General features: G+C 38.9%; 1 protein-coding gene across 1 annotated transcript; it reads left to right on the top strand.

Moving 5' to 3' along the window:
* The first annotated feature begins 10043 nt into the window (after positions 1–10043).
* On the top strand, positions 10044–15280 carry LOC137962903 (protein PHOSPHATE STARVATION RESPONSE 2-like). The gene is made up of 8 exons (XM_068810029.1): positions 10044–10203; positions 11710–12423; positions 13152–13353; positions 13444–13520; positions 13611–13650; positions 13737–13794; positions 14057–14126; positions 14502–15280. The coding sequence occupies exons 2-8, from the start codon at positions 11824–11826 to the stop codon at positions 14865–14867; spliced, it is 1413 nt and encodes a 470-aa protein (XP_068666130.1). The 5' UTR covers positions 10044–10203; positions 11710–11823; the 3' UTR covers positions 14868–15280.
* Positions 15281–16552: the final 1272 nt, after the last annotated feature.

The raw sequence follows: 16552 nt of genomic DNA, 5'->3' as shown, positions 1-16552 counted from the left end.
ACTTGAGACCATCTTCCAACAAACACCTTGCAAAGAGGGTCCTTACCCTCCAAGCCGTGAGCAGCCAATGGTTCAAACCATTTTTGGCCGAGAACAACAAGGGTTTTCATCCCTTATCGAGGAAAACCAAGAAAAGGAAACTCCTTTTCAGTCTTACCGAGAACATCTAAGAAAAATAAACTCCTTTTCATCCTTACCGAGAGCAACAGGTCTATTACAGTGCTGGATTCACAAATCCCACATCGAGTTACTTGATCCATGGCTAGGGACCATAACAACTTGATATCAAAGCAGGGTAACACAGGGGAGCCCATCAATGTTGGGTTAAAAGAGTTGATGATCAGAGAGTAACATGCACAGGAAGAAAAACAAGCAGAGAATGAAAGAAAGTTTGCCATAATCATGGAGAAGTTGGAAAAAAAATCCAAATATTAATCTCCAGATTGATAGACTTTATGGAATGATGGGAAATATTACGGTTGGAAGAAATTCAACCCCGAAGGAGAGAGGAGAGGACAACTCGTACAATAGAGGGGGAGACCAGTTTACAGGGCGCATTGTCTTTCCTGGCCAGACGAAAAATTTCAACCAAGGAGGAGGCACCGTACCAAGGTATACAAAACTTGACTTCCCTACTTTCAATGGGTCAGATGATCCGAAATTTTTTTTACCCATCAGAGAACATCAAATATTGATAAGGTGGGACTGGCCGCCTTCCACATGCTCGATGAAGCACAACTCTGGTTTCATCAAGTAGAGTTGGATAGGTTGGTGCTGGATTGGGAAGAGTTTAAGGAGTTATGCACTATCCGATTCGGTCCTCCAGCCCACAGTAACCCCTTGGGAGATTTGGTGTCGTTATGACAAACTGGCCCAGTGGAACTATATCAAAAACAGCTTCAAGAAAAATTGGCATGAGCCAGTTGGATGATTCGCGTAGACCAGCATGTCAATTTATTTACGGGAGGCCTTACTGAGTCATTAAGGTTAGAGGTGGAGCTCCACATTCCTCTTGACTTAGCTTGAGCAATGAATCTAGCTCAGACACTAGAGCTTCGACAAAAAGTGAAAAACAAGAGACCAGCTTGGCAAGGGGACCGGAACACTGGCAATAGCTGGCAATGGGAGGCGCAACACTAACACTCAGATAGATTCTACAGTAGAGCCACAGGTCAGAAATCATACCAGCATTGCTCCTACAGAAGATACACAACCCAACAACCCACCCACCCAGTTTGTTCAAAAATTAACTAGTGGGGAGATGGCTGAGTGCAGGGCAAAGAACTTATGTTACAACTGTGATGAAACATACAGAGCAGGCCATCAGTGTAAAAGGTTAATCTGGTTAGAGGTCGATGAAATCACAGAAACATAAGAGCTTGATGATCCTACTGAGGAGGATCCACAAGAAATCTCTCTGCATGCCATTACAGGACAGAAATCCGCCAAAACTATGCAAGTCCGCACTCGGGTGATGGACCAGGACCTTGGCAGCCTTGTGGATTCGGCAAGTACAGATAATTTTTTCAGTTGGACCGCTGCTCAACACCATCAACTATAGATACTTCCACACTCAATAGCAACAGTTTCAGTTGCCAATGGAGAAAAAGTTCCTAGCTATGACATCAACAAAAAAGTAAAATTCTCAAAAGGTACGACTTTATTTCATTCAGAATTTTTTGTCATACCTCTAGTTGGGTTCGATATGGTATTGGGTATTAAATGGCTGCAAACATTAGGCCCTATTTTATGGTATTTTACTGCTTTAACTATGAGTTTTGAAACAGGCGGACAACAAGTACTATTATAGGGCAGTCATATGGACAAGCCACATCACATTCATACGATTCACACACAGGACAATACAAACAACAATATAGAATATCTCCTGGATGAATTCTTGGACTTATTCCAAGAGCCCTATGGGCTGGCTCCCTTGAGGCATTGTGACCATTAGATATGTTTAAAATAGGGTTCCAAAGTGGTAGTCATTCGACCTTATCGATACCCACACCTCCAGAAAGATGAAATTGAAAGACAGTGCCAAACCATGCTACAACAAGGCTTTATTCACAACAATCTTTCACCATTTTTATCACCAGTCCTACTCGTTAAGAAACATGATGGTACATGGTGATTTTGTGTCGACTATCGGGATTTGAATGCCCAAATTGTCAAAGATAAGTTCCCTATTCCTATGGTGGAGGAGCTTTTAGATGAATTGCACTGGTCTTATATATTCATCAAGTTCGTATGCATCTAGACGGCATCGATAAAACTGCCTTCCATACTCATCACGGCCACTTTGAATTTGTGGTCATACCATTTGGGTTATCCAATGCCCCAACCACATTCCAGACGTTAATGAACGAGGTATTCCAAAACTATCTTCGCAAATTTGTGCTTGTTTCTTTGATGACATACTCATTTACAGCCATTCTGGACATCAACATTTAGAGCATTTACTATCGGTATTTCAACTATTATGTGCCCATCAATTATATATAAAGAAATCAAAATGCTCATTTGCGACATGACATGTGGCCTATCTCGGCCATATTATTTCCCATGATGGGTTCACAGTTGATTCAGAGAAAATTCAAGCTATTACAGATTGGCCACAACCTATGAATACCTCAGCTTTGAGAGGGTTTTTGGGATTGGCAGGATATCACAGAAAAATTATCAAGAACTATGGACCGATAGCAGCACCATTGACAAATCTCTTTAAAAAATTTCCTTTATTTGGAATGATCAAGCCACACAGTCCTTCTCAGATCTCAAATTAGCTCTTTCATCTGCACCAGTTCTGCAACTTCCCAATTTTGATGATTTATTTGAGGTCAAGTGTGACGCATCAGATGGGGGCATTGAGGCCGTTCTATAGCAACAATTTCAGCCAACAATTGGCAGTACGACACCACAAATTGCCAACCTATGAATGCGAGTTAATCGGGTTGGCCAAAGCTGTCCAACATTGGCTCCCATACTTTTACGGTCGTGCATATCTTATTCTTACTAATCATTACAACCTAAATATTTACTGGAGCAGCGACTCACGACTTCTCCTCAACAACACTGGATCAGTAAATTGATGGGATTCGACTTTATAGTGGAATACCGCGTAGGCCGGTTAAACGAGGCGGTTGATGCCTTGTCACGACGTTGGAAGACTCTACCGCTTCTATATGCTATCAGCCAGGCTCATTTTATTCTTTTAGACTTGGTCAAGGAGGAAAATGCTAGCAATCCGATTCTTCTCGATATGCACAAGAAAATTACAAAGGGGGCCCTGGACTCTAGATGGACCATTCAGGATTCTCTTATTTATTACAAAATGTGATTATATATCATACACACTTCTGATTTGGTTTCAGCCATCATCTTTGCATACCATGACAACACTCATGAAGGCATCCAGAAAACATTGCATCACATTCGAGCTGATTTCTATTGGCAGGCTATGAAGACCTCCATTGCAGTATATGTAACATCTTGTCCGACGTGTCAATGCAACAAGGCCGAACACCTAAGTCCCACAGGTCTTTTACAGCCTTTGACACTTCCTAAGCAGGTGTGGGCCGATATTTCTATGAACTTCGTCGAAGGTCTTCCACAATCTTCAGGCAAGTCGATATTATTTGTCGTGGGGGATCGATTCTCCAAGTATGCTCACTTTATCTCCATGGCACACCCATATACAACATCCAGAGTGGCTCAGATATTTCTCGAGCATATTGTTCATTTACATGGTATTCCCGAATAGATTGTCAAAGATCGTGATGTGGTCTTTACCAGTACTTTTTGGTGTGAACTATTTCATCTATGCAGTACCAAGTTGAAGTTCTCATCATCATATCATCCTCAAATAGACGGCCAAACAGAGGCAATTAACCAAATTGTGGAAATGTATCTCTGATGTCTAGAGGGAGATCATCTTAAAAACTGGGTTCAATGGCTACCGTGGGCAGAATATTGTTACAACACTTCCTTCCACACCGCTTTACAATCTACTCCCTTCAACGTTCTATATGGTAGAGATCCTCCTCGGCTTCTCTCGTATACTCCAGGCTCCACCCGCGTGGACTCTATTGATCAAGCACTCATAGAACGGGACTAGGAGCTATAGAATATTTCGGATCGCCTCCTCAAAGCACAAGTTCGTATGAAGGACTTCTACGACAAGGGACACCAGGATATCACATACAAGGAAGGGGACTATGTCTGGTTATGACTCCATCCTTACCGGCAACACTCACTAGCGGGTCACCACCGTCATAAACTTTCTCCAAAGTACTTTGGGCCTTTCTCTATTATTCGACGCATTGGGCCAGTCGCCTATCAATTGAAACTTCTTGCAATGGCTAAACTTCATGATGTGTTCCATGTCTCCTTACTTAAACCCTTTAAGGGTCCACCTCCTTCGTCAATCCTGTCCCTTCCTCCAGTGGACAATGGACGGGTTATTCTTACTCCAACTACAATATTGTGTGCCCGTCATATTAATGACCAATTGGAGATTCTAGTACAATGGAAGGACACCGAACAAGAGGCTGCTACATGGGAACAACTGGCCAACTTCAAAAAGGTCTACCCAACTTATGATCTCGAGGACAAGCTCTTTCTCCATGGGGAGCAGATGTTGAGGACTCAATAGCTCATCGAGTCACCCAAAGGAGGCAACAATGACCTACTGAGTTAATTACTTTTAAATTTTATATTTTATATTACTTTAAGTATATTTTTTCATTAAGTATGTAAGGATCCAGGTCGCAGGGGCAGAATTATCAAATTAAGCCCTAAAACTCTAATGACGTGAAACCCTATTTAGAGGGTAGAGAAATAGAAGAGACAAGTATTGAATTAGGTTAAACAGGGTTTGGAGTTCTCCTTGATGAGCTCTAGGGTTTGGGAGGTCTCCTTGACGAGCTCCAGGTATTGTTCTGTTACGGTCCCGAGTCATGGATCGTGTAACACGGCGTGGGATTTGTGAATCCAGCATTGGTACCGAGTTGCTGGACTCGGTATGAGGGTAAACAAAAATCTTCCTTGCTGGTTTTCTCTCACGTGCACAAGACTTGATAGATACAATATCTTGATTGTTAAATATATGAAATTAAGCCATCAATGTTGACCAAAATAAAGTAAGGAGAATACCTTTTTCTTCTCACGGAAATCAGGGTTTCAAACCTGATTTGGTTGTAGCAAGTCAAGCTATGTACACCTGGCTTGTAGGAAGCCTCGGCCCACGTGCATGAATGATTACCCTCTCTTTCCTTGCTGGCTCCAAGCTTAGGAACAACAATTAATCTCCTTACGTGAATGACCAGAAAACTCCCCCAATTGCTGCTCGTCAAGAGGGTTAGACCCCTTGATGGTGGCTGACGTTGATAAAGAGGGAGTACCCTCTCTTTGGGCTTGGAAAAGGGGCAAGCTCCTCTTCTTAGTATGGATGATGAAGGATGAATTTGGGTGAATATGGATGGCAATGGGGGGTGAATGATAGGTTGGATTTTTGGAGTAAACCCTAAACTCGAGATCAAGAGGTGATCTCAACCTGTTTAGACTAGGTTATTCTAAAATCTCAAAGCTTACCTATTTCATTCATACATTTCCCTTAAATAGGTCACGTCAAGGAGTTTTAGGTTTAGGGTTACAATAATTTCCCATAATGCCCTTACATATAAAGTAATTAGAAATAACTCCTACTTAAAAAAATATAAGAAATAAATCCTACTCAAAGAAATATAAGAATTAAATCCTATTGAGTGAGTTGTTGTTGTCTTCTTCGTTGTGTGACTCGGTGTGCTATTGAGTCCACAACATGTTCTCTCTTGATTTTGGGCTTATTCTCTCTTTTGAATTCTGGTTTGCATTGATCTTACCTAAGCCAAGGGGGAAGGATTGAATTACTGTTTCTGAGTTCCATTAGAGGCTGTAGCCTTTCCTACGGTCACAGCAGCAAGAGGGAGCTTCTCTCCTTCATTCCGAGCAAGAGTAGGGGTTTCCCCAATCCCCAACCCAAGACCAACCTATAAAGAGATGCCTTAGCCTCTAATCGAGCAAGGCAGAATTAGGAACTCCTAATCCCTCATACATAAGCATCAACACCTTGCAAATAGGGTCCTTACCCTCTAAGTCGTGAGCAGCCAAGGGTTCAAACCCTTTCTGGCTGAGAACAGCAAGGGTTCTCATCCCTTACCGAGGAAAACCAAGAAAAGGAAACTCCTTTTCAGTCTTACCGAGAACAACTAAGAAAAAGAAACTCCTTTTCATCCTTACCGAGAGCAGCAGCTCTATTACAGTGTTGGATTCACAAATCTCACGCCGAGTTACTCGATCCATGGCTAGGGACCATAACATAGTGTCATTTTTAATATTTGGGCCTACAAACAACAAACATAAACCAAATCAGTTTAAATTAAATGTTGCATGGCTCACATAATTATTAAAAAAAAGTATAAATTTTAGAATAGAGCCTAAATGTAGATTGAAATGACAACATATAACATGATCACAAAAATCCTTGCAAAAAGTTGGAGTTGAACAACCAAAATATAAACTTGAATATCATATCTAAATAGGAAAATAATTTGTCTTTAGGAACACTGAATCCCACCAACCATAGAAAATCAATAAAACAGAATAAAACTTAGATCTAATGAAATAACAAGAACTAAAAAACTTTGAAAATTTTTGACTCTTTGAATCTGTAACCAAGCTTGTAATTTTGCATACATCTTAGGAAAGCTTGTATGATGAATAGGGAATTGTTCAACAATAGCCAACCACAAAAAAATAAGCATGCATTATAATGGAAAAGCAATGCTTTTAGTAGGAAAAATAGTGATTTTAGTAACAAAACAATTATTTTAGTAGGAAAATAATTTTTTTTGAGTAAAAAATTAAAAAACTAAATCAACATGGATACATGCAAGTTTCATAAAAATCAGTTTGAAGATATATCTTTGTAAATCATTATTTCCCTTATCTCGTTTATGTTCTAGCAAGGTAGTTCTATAAAATGGTGACATGCCTATTCAAACAAAGAATCTACAACTTAAAGATTCATAAACTAAGTCCTTAATAATAATAGTAATATAATTATTACTAATAAGTCACAGTAATAGAATTAGTACTAATAAATAGTCATTAATTACTACTACTAATAATAATCACAATGATAACAAGAAAAAGGAGGTTGACCCCCCATCCTCTAAGCTGCCCTCCTTTCTCTCTCAGCTTCAAGTTGGGTGTTAGTATAGACAAGTTCAAGTGCGCGGGAAAACAGACTCCAGTGTTAGTGTCCTAAAATGAAAAATATGATGTAAACAAGAGAATGAATAATTTTTTATAATATACTCAAATAGAATAGAGTATTAATGAATTATTTCTAATCGTTTTTATCATAAGTTAGAGAAAAGGATTCATGCAATGCCCGCCCCCAATATTTTAAAAACAAATAATGTTTATAAAGATGGGAAGAAAAACCCCAATGAAGAAGAACCTTATATTGTATAGTCTGACTCGATGAAACAGGAGGGACCAAAGAGGCGAAATCAATGACAAAATGGGTATTTTGGCGCTTCCATTGTCCTAGAAAATCCCTTGTAAATTATATCAAAATCTGAATTTCAAAAACCCAGAGCTCAGCGGTTGTGCAATTGCTTCTTGGGCTTCAGTGAATTCAGCCACAGATCGCTTTCTTCAGACGAATTGGGCAAGCATGGAGGAGGAGAGTGAGGAGGAAGCGGTACTATGACAATGTTTTCTTCATTTGAAGGAAATGAGAGGGAGAAGGAAGAGGGAGGCCGAGAGAGACAAGGAGAGGAGATGCGACGATGATCAAGGGAGAAGAGATGCGAAGACGACAAAGGGAGAAGAAGCTGAAGGGAGTATGAAGACGAGAGGAAGAAGAGAGCAGAAGAAAAAAAAATCGAGGGAGGAAGGCCGAGTGGGAGAAGAGAGTGCGAGAGACCTATCTCCCCCCCTCTCCTAATACTGGATCACTCTAGTAGCCTCAATCATCAATGGATTTGATTGCTCGAGCTAGAGATAATTGATGACCTTTGGGTAAGAGAAGTTGGTGACCAGGTGCCATCTACGTCAAATTCCCTAGACCGTCATGGACTTGTAGAAAACTACAATAGGAAAATACATGAATCAAGACTAGTGGAACCGTCAAATTGGCAACTAACAAGTCACAATAAATAAATGAGAGAATGAAGAGGAAAAGTGGAGGAAGAAAAACCATAGAAAGAGAGAGAGAGAGATGTTAGAAGTAAAGAAAGGAGAAGAAAAAGACACAAGACATCAACAAAATCAAATATCTATAATACAAGGTAAATTAGAGCCTGAATCCAAATGATTTTATAGTTGCATTTGTTTAAACAATGAAAAGAATGACACAAAATCAAAGTGCAACAACACATCAACTACGAATAAAGCCAAGTAACATGCATGATAAGTCTCTCAACTTCAAAAGAGTAGAGGAAAAAAAAGGAAAAATTAGAAATTAAACCTAGTAAACATGTAAATGGAGGGTCTCCTTCTTGTTATGACAAAGAAAATTTTTTTTCTTCTATTCTCCTTCACATTCTTGTCTTTGCCTTCATTCTCGTTCTTATAGCAACATGATGTATTTGATAAAAGAAAAGGGGAGAATATAAATGAAACAATGAAAATTTGGAGTTTTGAGGAAAATTGAACTTTTCTTTGCTCTCCTTCTCCTACAAGGCACAATTTTTTTTTCTTTTCTATTCTCCTTTTCATTATTACAATGGTGGGATGTAAGTAAACAAAAGTTTCGTGTTTTTTTTCAAATAGATTGCCGTTTGAGAGGAGACGAAAATGGCAAGAGATAAACTATGTCTTTTCTGTCTTTGATCGTTTATGTTTGAATGAGGCGTAACAAGATGTCATGTATTTATTGATGGTATATATTGTGTTTTACTTTCCCAAGTGTTTAAATATATCTTTATGGTTGCAGAACGCATGGGAAGCGAGGTAGGGGTGGGCACGGGTTGGGTTGGGGTCGGGTTAATCAAAACCCAAACTTAAACCAGATCCCCGACCCTAAAACCCAAACCTGAAAAAAAACCTAAAAAAAAATCTGAATCGTCAAACCCAGTTCCAACCCAATGACAATCTTCGTAACCCTACCTTCCCCCCATCCCCGTAAACCAGACTTAAACACCACCCATCCCGTCGTAACCTTGTTTTATATCTCTGTCTTATAAGTGAGTCGGGTTGGGGTTGGATTTAGATCGGGTTTAGGAAAACCTATACCTAACCTGAAACCCAATGGTTTTTTTTTTTTGCCTGCACCATCCCCGACCCATGTGATGAAATTAGAAACCTAAATCTAGGTTTTTTGAGTCGAGGTTCCTATAAAATCTGACCAAATGCCCACCTCTAGTGCCAAGGTTTAAACTTTCTATTTTTATTTGTTCATGTATGTTTATAGGCGTTTACGGTAAGGCATAGAAGAAGGGTGATGTCATAAAACATATAGGAACTTCACGCTCTTGTGTGGTCTAGTTAGTAGAGGGTACATAAGACAGTAGCAATCAACAGCAAATAATTCTAGGAGAAGTATCAAGTTTAACCAAGTCGAATTGGCTAGTGATCGGTGACTCGTAATGAAAAAGAAAGATATTCTAAAGTCTTCAGTCGCCGTGCTCAACGTATCTCTCTTTCCCGAGACCCGGACCGTTACAGCCGCACGCAGCAGTTAGCCCATAGGTCCACTCAGTTTCCCGAGGTCTCGAATCGGATTGAAAATTATCGGCGGTCTAATCGGAGATCCAAATCGATGTTCCAATTACAGTAAAAAACGTGTTCTTTCTTCTTGCCGTCCCAGAGACTCACTGAGTCAGCCGAATCGTAAAGTCCCGCGTAAAGTAGCGCTTTTATCGGAAAACTGCGAATAATTCAATTTTGCGTCAAAATAGCGTCCGTATGACCCACGTACTTTTCCCCCGTGCAACGCATTACAACACGCGACGGAGGCGCACTCGTCGCCCCCTCTGTTATCGGGCACTTGCTTTCGTCGAGGCACAGATGGAATTCAGAACCCCACTCATGTCGGATTATTCTGTTGTATTCGTCTCCCTCTCTCCGCAGAGAAGCCCCTAACAGCACACGATTTTGAAACATACTCGCTTACTTGCTGCTCCGCTCTGCGATTTCGCCCTGCTCTTGGTAAACTTTTAGAATATATTCGCCTTTGCTGCGCCATAATTTTTGCAAATTTTTGAAAAAGTCATGTCGTAAATGTTTGTTCTTATATTTAATCAGGGATTCCCTTTTGCGTTATTGATAGTTCTTTTTCGTGTATTTATGTATATAGTTTGGTTTTTTATTCTCGGGTCGATGATTTATTATGTATGTCTCGATTAGGCACAGATGAAGATACAATTTTGTTGCAGGAGGATGTTTTGTTTCTTTTTTGTTTCTTTGTACTTTTTTTTTTAAAATTTTTTTTTGGATAGGAATCATCGTGTGTTTACTATTATGTTTCGCTTCTTGGGTGGTCTATGTTTCGTGTTGTCTTGTTGGTAAAATTCCTATTATAAGCAATGAAAAGTGTCCACGCAGATTGTGACCTCAGACAGTGAATCCCAGGATTGTTATGTGATTCACAGTTATTTTCTTTAGCTGTTCGTTTTGCTTCAAAATTTTTATTTTTATTTTTTTATTACTACTTGAAGGAACACCAAAGGTTCATTCTCCTCTTATGCACCGCCTATTTTCAGAAAGTGTAAAAAGTTGGGAATTTCTTCCATCATAGCAACTTTGAATCTCAACTCGGCAAAATATGAATTCGTTCTCGAAAATAAATATATACTTTTGGAAGTTGTTTCGTCATATACTGCTGTTAAAGCTAGGCTTGGAAGCTCAAGATACAAAGTTTCTAGTCCATAAATATTTTTGTTTCCAAAATTTGTCGTTTTCTGCTGCCTGCTACTATTATTACTCCTTCAGTGACTGTTGCCGATTCTGATTTGAAGATTTTACATAATTATAAATTTTTTTGCATGACAAAACCTTGTTGACTGTGTTTCTTTGACTTCTTTACTGTGCATGAAACTTACTCCATGGTATGCTAGAATGAACTGTTTTAATAGTCCTCGCAATGGTTGGTGGTGCTTCTAAGGATTTGCTCATCATGGTTGTCAGATCCCTTTTCTCCAATCAATCTACATGTCTATTTGTCGCAATGGTTTACTAAACGACCACAATAAAAAAATTGTCAAATTCCTGCTAGCTCACTTTATGATTCTCATACGGGATGCTACTTCCCCTCTCATCCTTCATCATGTACTGTGCTAATTAATTTCTATGTGAATAAGACTGTGATGTCACTTTGTCCACAGTTATCCTATCAAATAATATAGTTTAGGAATATAAAAAAATTTCTTGTTACAAAGTTTTTTTTAATCAATTAGATGAAGTTTTATTGGCTAGTTCCAGAATTTGAATGCAAGATGAAATTGGTGACTTGTCTCCATTAAGAACGATACCAGATCAAGCTTTTTACTTGAGACAATAGCAGTTAGGCATACAATCTCCCTGTTTAAACTTGTCACTGTTTCTTTAGCAAAATTTTCTTTAGCCAGCTTTAACTTCATTGCATAACATAATTAACCTTTTTTTCTTTGTCCATCCATTTTTTTTCCTATAGTGATGTGTTCTCTTTTTCTGCAGATAATAGTTGACAGTGATGAAGCCTTTGCAGATTTCATGTTGAGTGGATACGTAGATTAATTTGGGGTTTGATTTGTTAAATGGAAACAGACGGAAGCACGCCCTGCTCTATCAATGCATAGATCAGAAATGAAAGAGCTTTCTCACATAGGTGTCTCTGGAGTCACGTCATCATCCTTACCAGTTCTGCCAGTTGCCCTTGAACAAAAACACCCCAAATTACCAGATTCCCAACAGGTTTCTATAGAAAGAGAACTAAGAACCATGAACCCCCATCCAACTCCATTACTCTCAAACAGTTCAGTTGTTGGACACTTGTTTTCAACAGTTTCAGGATTCTCTTCAGATCTTCAGTTTTCTCCCATTGTACACAACGATAGGTCTCAAAGTTACCCTTTTGTTTCCCACTCATCAAATAGTGGAGAATCTTTGCCCTTAACAAGTTCCTCTCAGATGACTCTGTATCAACCAGCCACATGTGGTAGTTTTCCAAAAGAACCAAGTGATTGGTCTGCAAATGCAATTCAAAACTTTCTTGAGTTCCCTGAGAATCCAGTCTCTTTCCAGCAAAATCTAATCCAAAGTAGTGGGATGATACCTGGTGACCCTTCAAAAAGAAACACTTGGCAGGAATTGGAAGATCAGCTAATTACTGATAATGATAACTGGTGTGACTTTCTTGCAGATACAAATGCTACTGCTCTGGAACCAATAGTAAGTGACATCCTCTCGAGCTGGTGGATATTCCAGTTACTTTCTTATTTGATAGTTTCAGGAAATGAGCTGACTCAGTCCTCTGAGTGTACCTAGTGCTAGGATCTATGTATGGCTCCTGTTCATGGGCAGCTGGATCTACCAATTGATTGGCATCTCCTGTATCTGTGTTCCCCTGTGTACATAGTATTCATCCCTTGGATAGACTGCCGACTTTGAGTAACAGCTTCTTCTTTTAACCATGAAACTTATACTCCTTACCAAGAAGGTCATTGATCTGAGGAATTTAGGTTTGTCCAATTGATGATATTTCTGATGTCTAGGCCTGGTCTGCGTATCATCAGGTGTATCAGCTGCTCTATTTGCTGTGCCGGCAGCTAAACCTCACTAATCATTGGGTGCCTCCATCAATGGGCCTTGGTTCAAAATCTCACCCTCTGGTCAAACTTTACCATTTCATTGATGGACTCATAACTCAATCATTAATAAAATTTCACTTACCTACCTATGTGGAGGCCTTCAAGCACTGATTACTTTTTTAAATCATGGTCTTTCATGGCTGGACTCTTTTCAATGGAGAGGTTCAGGTTTGCTTGCAATTGTAACACGTGTCATTTAAGTACTCACTGGAGAATTTAATCAAGCTCTCTCTCTTAACATGTAGGTTCATGCTTTTCTCTGTGGTTCCTCACACAAACTTGATGTTAATTCTCAACATTTATATGTAGGCTTCAGATCAGGGACCCAAGCCATCTACTGATTTCTCCACAAACACTCAAGAAATTCATCAGCCAATCCCCATTAGTTCTGGTTCCCTGCCTAATACATCACCTTTAGTGAACAGTGCCCCAACCAGGCCTCGTATGAGGTGGACCCCAGAACTGCATGTACGTTTTGTGGAAGCTGTGAATAAGCTTGGTGGCAGTGAAAGTGAGTGACTTTCTACAGTACTCTTTGTCTGAGTTATTTTTTTTCATGGGAAATTCTTTGTTCATTTTGGTAGAAATTTTTGGTTAATAGGAGCTACTCCGAAAGGCGTGCTGAAGCTCATGAAAGTTGAGGGATTAACAATTTATCATGTGAAGAGCCACTTGCAGGTCCATATGAATGTTTTCATCTATTCTTTGGTTCTGTTAGAAAACCAATATTTCTTCTTCTGATAGTCTCACTTGTTGCTTGGGTTGCAGAAATATAGGACAGCCAGGTATAGACCAGATTCCTCTGAAGGTAACTAGCATGTTTAATATTTGGTAACTATGTGGCAATGCTCTCAAGCATTAACTTTGTTGTTAAAACATCTCCTCGTGTTCCAGGGGCTTCAGAGAGGAAGATGAATACCCTGGATGAGATTTCATCACTAGATCTTAAAACGTAAGTCAATGCTTGTCAATATTTTATGCACTGCATACTGCTAGTTGGATTTAAACAATCAAGTTCAAAAATAGTCAACGCCTCTTCTGCTGTATTTGACCTTTTGTAAAGGATTAATTATGCAAGGTTTCAGAGTTTGACTTTTGACTTGGTTATTAACACACATAAGCTATGCAAGGCACTTTTTTCTATTCTTCTAGACTCCATTTTTTCAGTAAAATACATTATGCTTGTACTGACTGAGTTTCTTCTGTTTTATCAGGGGTATGGAAATTACTGAAGCATTGCGGCTCCAAATGGAAGTCCAGAAACGGTTACATGAACAACTAGAGGCAAGAATCATATCGTAGCTTTAAATTGTTATTGAGTATTTGTTTCTTAACCTGATGAAAGAAAACACTTGTTCAAAAGCCAAATGACGTTAAACTACATTGCCAATTTTGTCAAAATAGTAATTGATACTCTTAAAGGCCTTCAGTTTCTTGTTGGCTTGCCTTATTCTGTTAACTGGGAAGTTATAGTGTAATGCACCGTGAACTGTCAATTAAACATTTTGATCATAGGTCACAATATTTGTTTTAGTAATGCTATATCTATATATTATCTCTGTTCCTTAAAGATGTTATTTAACTTTTCGAGAAGAAAGATGTTATTGATGTATGAGTTTTGTTCGCAAGCATAATCCTGTTTTTGTTTTGTCTGAGCAGATACAGAGAAACCTGCAGCTGCGAATAGAAGAGCAAGGAAGGTATCTCCAGATTATGTTTGAGAAGCAGTGCAAGTCTGGTATTGATAAGCTTAAATGCCCATTAGATAAGGAGGACTCTGCTGCACAATCGTCTGATGTAACTAGTTTTGGAGCCAAAGTGGAAGGGTCAGAAAATGCCCAGGCTGGGAGTGAGAACAACCAGAGTAGCGAAAAAATCATAGACGAGAGTTGCCAACAGGTGGTAGGTACCAAGCAGAAAATGTCTATACATGAATCTTCTGAAATTAGCTCAGGTGAGACCATTGTCCCAGCTGCTAAGCAGAACAAAGTCGAAGAGGTTCCGGGTGACTTCAGTATAAAATAAAGTAAGGCACTAAAAGGAGATTCCGGGTGACTTGATCATCTGAGAGAGAAAGGCACTTAAGAATCCACTGAAGAAGGGAGACTAACTGGGCCATCTCACATTATAACTCTTTAAGATTTTGGTAAATAGAAAGAGGAGCCAACTAGGAGCATTTCTGTCTTATTGTTTCCCCTTCGGTTGAGGCAGGCATGGAGGATCCTTTGCGTACTTTTTATATTCCAAAGTGGGGAAAGAGGTTCTAGTGGTGTTTGCAATTGGTGTCTCTAACATTAATGATGGGAGAATGTATATGATCCATCAGAGGATTCGATTTTATCACCATAGCATGTATAGGAATTTAAGCCGTGATGCTCTCTTTCTGTTGTTTGCCTGAAATTAAAAAAAAAAAGGGCCTGTAATGGGCGGTTAACTGTGATGGGTTTTAAAGTTAATTATGTACATCACCTATGAAGTGGTTCTCAAACTCTTTTTTTTTTTTTTTTTGTTTTTTTTTGTAAAGGAGTGGGGGAGCAATTAAATCAGCCAGAATTAATTTTGACGTATAAATCGTATTTGAGCTGAAATCTTTGTGCCCGCTCAAATGGTGAAATGCTGACGGAAGATCCAATGGTTTTTACAACTCATATTTAAGGAGAAGCTGCTGGTGACAAGCTAGATTAGTCAGTGGTGGATTCTCGCTATATTTTATCATACCAATTCAGATGCTATCCTCTACACGTAGTTGTTGTGTCCGTCTTTTTCACTCACCATTTGGACGAATACTCTTGTCCCTAATGAGCTGAACATATACATGCACCTTCATCTAGGCTATATCCCCTCAACATGTTCATGAGCATGATTTGATGGCAAATTAATTTTGATGGGTCTTTAATTTTGGGATCAAATGACTTGGTTGAAACCCATGCTTAGCTTTATATATTGTTAAGAGACCCGTTTGTGTAGGGTAGCATTATGCTAAATAGGATAACTCTTCAATAAGATACAAGTTGGTGTATCTCCTTTTATGTCATTTTTTTCTTAAGAGTTGTTACCTTATAGGTACTATTGATATTATAAACATTTTTTTATAACTATAATTATAGTGCAATGGGCATATGGAACCACTAGCTCTTCTCTGCTTTTTCTCTCTTTCTTCTCTTCTCTCATTTCTTGAGATCTTTTGTATTCATGTGATGGTCATAGAAATCAACATAGTACCAAAACAAGTAAAGACCCTGTCATGGAAAAGGGAGGAACAAGAAGAAGAAGAAAAAGAAAAAAAGGAGCTTTTCATTTTTCCCTTTAATCTTCTTCTTTCCCAATTCTTGTTTTTCTTGAAATTTTACTATGTTACCATAATTTTCATAAAGAAAATTATATATTGTTGAAAAGATCTTCAAGCCCTACCCCCCCTTTTTTTGCAATAGATTTTTCTATAATGAGAAATTGACATCTAAAGCAACAAAGGTCAAACAACTGAAAACTTTCGAGTAACAGCAAAAGACCTCAACTTTTTTAATAATTTGTACCAAAACGACTGAGAATTTACGTAGAGAATTCTATCTCAAGAAAACTCTTTGTGAGTCTAATTTCTATCCCAATAAACCTTTTCTCAATCCAATCATGCTAGAGAGAGATAACCATATTGGAAGATTTAAAGGTCATATTGGTAGCTTGTTGTATGCGAAAATCCAAATTTAACCATT

The sequence above is a fragment of the Aristolochia californica genome, unplaced genomic scaffold (assembly GCF_029961685.1).
Source record: "Aristolochia californica isolate CCGP_79_NKW_82.1479 unplaced genomic scaffold, dmAriCali1.0.hap1 SCAF_4, whole genome shotgun sequence".
Classification (NCBI taxonomy): Eukaryota; Viridiplantae; Streptophyta; class Magnoliopsida; order Piperales; family Aristolochiaceae; genus Aristolochia; species Aristolochia californica.
Note: the sequence above shows the minus strand (reverse complement) of the source record. Positions and strands in the feature narration are given on the sequence as shown.

Bases quoted from the DNA above. Each gene is read 5' to 3' on its own strand.
- LOC137962903 (XM_068810029.1), top strand. From the start codon at position 11,824: ATGCATAGATCAGAAATGAAAGAGCTTTCTCACATAGGTGTCTCTGGA. The intron at 13,521-13,610 runs GTCCATATGAAT...CTTGGGTTGCAG, and splicing joins ATGTGAAGAGCCACTTGCAG to AAATATAGGACAGCCAGGTA. The intron at 13,651-13,736 runs GTAACTAGCATG...CTCGTGTTCCAG, and splicing joins TAGACCAGATTCCTCTGAAG to GGGCTTCAGAGAGGAAGATG.